The sequence below is a fragment of the Cynocephalus volans genome, chromosome 12 (genome assembly GCF_027409185.1).
Source record: "Cynocephalus volans isolate mCynVol1 chromosome 12, mCynVol1.pri, whole genome shotgun sequence".
Taxonomy (NCBI): Eukaryota; Metazoa; Chordata; class Mammalia; order Dermoptera; family Cynocephalidae; genus Cynocephalus; species Cynocephalus volans.
The window spans coordinates 82,759,290-82,764,503 of NC_084471.1; the positions used below are offsets into that span (position 1 = coordinate 82,759,290).

At 42.2% G+C, this 5,214-nt stretch overlaps 1 protein-coding gene across 1 annotated transcript; it reads right to left on the bottom strand.

Annotated features, from left to right (window-relative positions):
* Nucleotides 1–4,533: 4,533 nt before the first annotated feature.
* On the bottom strand, nucleotides 4,534–4,937 carry LOC134360753 (small ribosomal subunit protein eS24-like). The gene has a single exon (XM_063075508.1). The coding sequence runs from the start codon at nucleotides 4,921–4,923 to the stop codon at nucleotides 4,603–4,605; it is 321 nt and encodes a 106-aa protein (XP_062931578.1). The 5' UTR covers nucleotides 4,924–4,937; the 3' UTR covers nucleotides 4,534–4,602.
* Between the last annotated feature and the right edge of the window lie 277 nt (nucleotides 4,938–5,214).

A 5,214-nucleotide genomic window follows, 5' to 3' on the forward strand; every position in this document is an offset into this window, starting at 1 on the left:
CAGGATCCGAACCCATGGCCTTGGTGTTATCAGCACTGCACTCTCCCGAGTGAGCCACAGGCTGGCCCTTATTTTCAACGTTTTATCCCTAATGTTGCAATGTCTTTGCCCCACTGTGGGCAGCAAATGAACATAGTGCTGGGGCTCTGCAGTCTTCAGATTCCTTTCACAGTCAGGACATTGTTGTGCTAGTAATTCTTATCTCCTCTCTGTTACTCTAAGTTCTGTTTTTCTTGAGTATAACTTATTCTCTATGGTACCTTTAAATTCCTGGAAGAAAACTCTATTGCATCATGTGAAGGCAAGTGAATTCTTCTCAGAAGAGTGTTAAGTTCTAAAGTGTACATCTTCTCCCAATTGGAAGTGTCACCTGGAGAACACTGAACCCTGCAATACATTAAGTATCATACCGGATGTTTTTCTTATAGCTGTTAGAATTAGTTTTACTATTGCAAATGAGATTTTTTTTAGGGGAGATTCTCTCTCCCTTTAATCTAGGATAAAGAAAACATAGTTGAAATATAGTGTAGTGAAACAAAACAAAACAAACAAAACCCATTCATTAGCCAGTCTTACCCACTGTTCAGGTTACATGAAGTTAACAATACTGAATCAAAGGTGACAGGCAAACATAACTGCTTCTGGATGCAGATGCTTATTATTCTTTAAATCTCAGGTGCTTATAAATTTGGATTCATGAGTAAATGTTGAATGACTTTTATACCTGGTTTAGCCTTGCCACAGGGCTTAGTAGGGCAAACAGACCAGAACCTTTTATTTAGAACACACAGTTATACTTACACTTACAGTTGCCCCCTGCACCTTCCCTCATCTGTCCACTGAGTATCTTTCATGTGACAGACATGGTGGTAGTTGCTGAGGTCTGTCAAAGGAAAAATCTGCCACTCAGTATATGAAACAAAAAGTGGAATTTAATACTTACTGAAGCACAGTCTCCTCCAGCAAAGCAAAGAGCTGATCTTACACAGGGTTTTGTGAATGAAGTGTGGAGTTGAGGGACTGGTGGACTTTCAGAGGTGGGAGTAGGTTAGTTGATGCCTGCTGTGAAAATGTGGTTGTTCAGATGAGAATGCTGTGGATTGGCTGGCTTTCAGAAGTGTGTTCACTTAGGCAAGTTGCCATTGATTCATTTAAATTGAATCCATTAAACCAGTTTAGAACTGGTTCTGGCAGTTACTTGTTGCCATAACTACAGAACATTTAAGCTTTTCCAAGGAGTGTGGGAACTTTTTTGTTTTCAGGTCCCTGCCTTCAATAAATCATAATCTATGTGGGGGATAGACATGCAAGATATACACAGAGAGAGCATAACAGAGGGTTTAAAAACACAGGCTTCCTGCTACTCATGGAAGGTTGGATACCTGCATTTACTTCTGCTCCTTCTTGATTCTCCCCTAGATGATGCTAAAGGGATCAAATAAACCTGTGAGGAAGAAGAGAACATGAGGGAGGCAACAGGAGGGGGTAGAAGAACAGTTCAGAGATGCCAATCAAATTTTGGAAGCCAAAATATCAGTTGCTCACTGACCTAGCAAACCAGAGAAAGCTGAAACCGTACTGCTTACAGAGAGAGAAGCTAAGAAGCAAAACCCTGCCTTGGAACCCTGGTTGATCTCAGAAATCAGTGGTACTAGTCATCTCTGAAGGCAAGCATGGGGTTGAAAACAGAAGAATGACTTGAAAGTCTGTAAATGAAGCAGTTAAGCCCTTATATCTTCTCTATACCACAGAAGAACCCAGGAACCCACCCCAGCAGAAAATGGCAGGGTATTCAAATGAGGGACTCTGGTTTCAGGCATAGCTGAAAGGCAGGGAGATCTGTATAAAGCAGGGGATTAAGTGGAAATTGATATATTTCAAAGTAAGATTCTAAAACCTCCTTCCCTAACTTGGCTCCAGAGTGCCGGCATCCATGTTGACACCTGTCAAGGTAAGAAACTGGAAGGAGAATTTCTCCCTTGGGAAAATGACCACCCAAGGAAAAAAGACCTAGCGATGCTGACACATTTCTGGGAGGTTTCTTCTAGGGAATAGCTGGACCCCTGATTATTCATTCTGCAATAACATCTATAACTCAATACATTGCTCTTCCCCACAAAGATTTCTTATTAGGTTTTAGTGCCTCACTCTTGAATATAAATGAATATGTAAGAATCATCAGATATTTAAGGAAAGTCTCCAGCATGAAAAAATAGAGACGAAAGAAACAGAAAAGGATTTCAAGGAAACAGACAATAGAGAAATAAGAAAAATTAAGACCTACGAGTTATGGTCTCAGAAAGATAAAAGAAATGATTGCGTTCATGAAGAAAGAATGAGGTGTTTTTATTTATTTATTTTTATTTTCCCTAATTTTTATATTTTTATTAATATTATTATTTTTTACATTCTATGATGTTGTTGCAGAGCAGTTGGGAGGGAGAGGGAGAGGGGAAGGGAATGGGATGGAAGAAGGAGGAAGGAGAAAGCGTGGGGTTGAGGCTTGTGGCACCTCCCTCATTCCCAGAAGGGAGACCAGGGAGCTTCCAGCGGTGACTTGGTCATTGCCAAGCTGGGTGCAGATGTCAGGGGGGTGTGGCAAAAGCCCTTGCCCCCCACCACCCCAGCTCAGGAACCTGTGGCCCTTCTTGCTGTGGCTTGGTGGTCATCACTGGACTGGTTTCAGGTGTTGGGGGGGCGTGGCTGAGGCCCTCAGCCCCCCACTGCCCTGGCTCGGGAGAGCCCAGGGTGCTTCCTGTGGCAGCTTGGTGACTGGTGGTTGCACTTGTTGGGGGGGTGTAGCTGAGGCCCAAGGCCCCCACCGTCAGGACTGGTTGTGGGTGTTGGGGGGCATGGCTGAGGCGCCCAGCACTATCAATTTCTGGCTTGGCAGCCCAGGGGACTTCTGGTCCTTCTAGGTGTTACAGGTGTTCTTTGGTGAAATGAGACCTTTACTAGTTAACATCAAACTTTGTCTCTGGTTGTGGTACTTTGTTTTTTCTTCCAGTTCTGTGTTGTATTATTTGTTGTTTCAACCACTTAAACTCTGTGCTGGAACTAATTTGTTGTCCTTTGCTTACTTCCAAAATGGGAGAACTTCCTGTGGGGACCAGCACTTGAGCTCTGTAGTTGAGCTAAGTTGCTGCTTTGCTGCTGATTCCCTAGTGAGGGCTTTTGTGCAGCTCAGGTTTTAATAGTTGACTTTATAGGAACTTCTGGGTCTAGTGAAATCTAGTGCACTTGGCTTGTGTAGAAACTCTGGTCTGGACCTGAATCTTTTCATCAATCTGCCCCCCATGCGATTCTGTATTCCTGACCAGTTTCTTCTGAGTGGTCCTATGCTGATTGGGGGGCAGATCAGCTGTCCTAGCTGTTCCCAAGTTTCCCCCTGGCCACTGCCCATGCTCCAAACACTTCCCATGAGAGGGGCTATGCTCCAGTCCCTTGCAATGACTCACCAGCCTCTGAGTGGCTTCTTTTTTCAGTTGTCGTGGCTCATCACTCCTAGGTGGTTCCACGGGAAACCTATTAGTAGTCTTGCTGGCCTGGGGCCCACGAAGGCCCTCTTCTCCCCTGCCACCTCCAAGCAACTCCATCTGAAGGGCCTTGCTGCAGCTTTTGCTAGCTCTTGCTCTGTGTGCTCAGCAGCTCCAGCCTAGAAGTGGCCAGGATTTGAAATGGTAGGAACAGTTTTTTCTTTCTCTCATTGTGGCTTCTCCTGCCTTCATGCACTCCGTAGGTCTCTCCTCTTCCCCTGAGACCTAGTGGCCCCACCTTGGCTGTCATTGCTTTTTTATAGTTGTAAATTGGTTGATTTGTGGGAAAGAGTGATGCTGGAGACCATCTATTCCACCATCTTGACTGGAAGCCAAGAATGAGATATTTTTAAAAAGCCATATTTAAAGGGTTTAAAAATCTCTTGAAAATAAAAATCGTGATAGAAATTTAAAAAATCAATAGATAGTAATATAAAAATTAAAAGATGTCACATAACAGTTGTATAACTTTGGAGATGTTATGGAAGCTCTCTGTGTCTTAATTTCCTTTTCTATAAAATGGGGATAACAATAGCAACTAAGTCATAGGGTTGTCACGAGTATTGAATGATTTATTACATTAATGAGCTTATAGTTACAACTACATTACTTTTTCACTTACTATGTCACCATTTAAAGCAGAGCAGATATCACTTTCTTGTTTATTTTTACATATAAATAAGGTTATTTGAGGCTGGCCAGTTAGCTCAGTTGGTTAGAACATAGTGCTAATAACATCAATGTCCAGGGTTTGATCCCTATACCGGCCAGCCACCAACACCCCCCAAACAAAAGAAAACTCAACAAGAAAACAAACAAATAAGTACAGAAGGTTATTTGAATAATTGCTACTTATTTATTGGCTTCTTAGAAAAATACTTTTTTTTTTGTTTGTTTTTTTACAATTTATTAATCCTCTTGTGAAAACGTCACAAAATTATCACAGATGAAGTCATTGCAGAATCTTTACTCCTTCTGTTATCCAATCTCCAGCTCACTTTTTGCCAGCACCAACATTGGCCTTTGCAGTCCCCCTGACTTTCTTCATTCTGTTCTTGCGTTCCTTTCACTGTTTTCTTGAGGTCTTTTTCTTCTCATACAAGCCATGTCTTGCGAGTCTGTGTTTAGGTTCATTTTTCTTTGCATAATCCAAGGAATCGTAAATCATGCCAAAGCCAGTTGTCTTGCCACCACCAAAATGTGTTCTGAATCCAAACACAAAGATGACATCTGGTGTGGTCTTGTACATTTTGGCTAGTTTTTCCCGAATTTCTGTCTTAGGTACTGTTGCCTTCCCAGGGTGAAGAACATCAATGACCATTTGTTTCCTCTGAAGTAGTCGGTTGGTCATGAACTTCCTGGTCCGGATAGTTACTGTGTCATTCATGATGGCGGCCTACGCTCGGAAGTCAAGGAGGAAAAGAAGAAAAATACTTTTAAAGGTAAACCAGTAGTAATTATTTCTAACAGCAAGAGGGCAATGGGATATTCATGAAACTTATCGTTAGCTGTTTTGATCACTGAACTTAGAGTGACAGGTTGAGGGTTGAAATCCATTCATTTTTCAAAAATTATATACTCAGCACCTATTCCCATGTCTCAGGCTCTGTGCTAGGTGCTGGTATTTGGTATTTTTATAATTGCTTTTAAGAAATATAAAATTGGGGCTGGCCCCGTG

What these genes read in the sequence shown, in the direction of transcription:
- LOC134360753 (XM_063075508.1), bottom strand. Translation starts at nt 4,923, where the DNA reads ATGAATGACACAGTAACTATCCGGACCAGGAAGTTCATGACCAACCGA.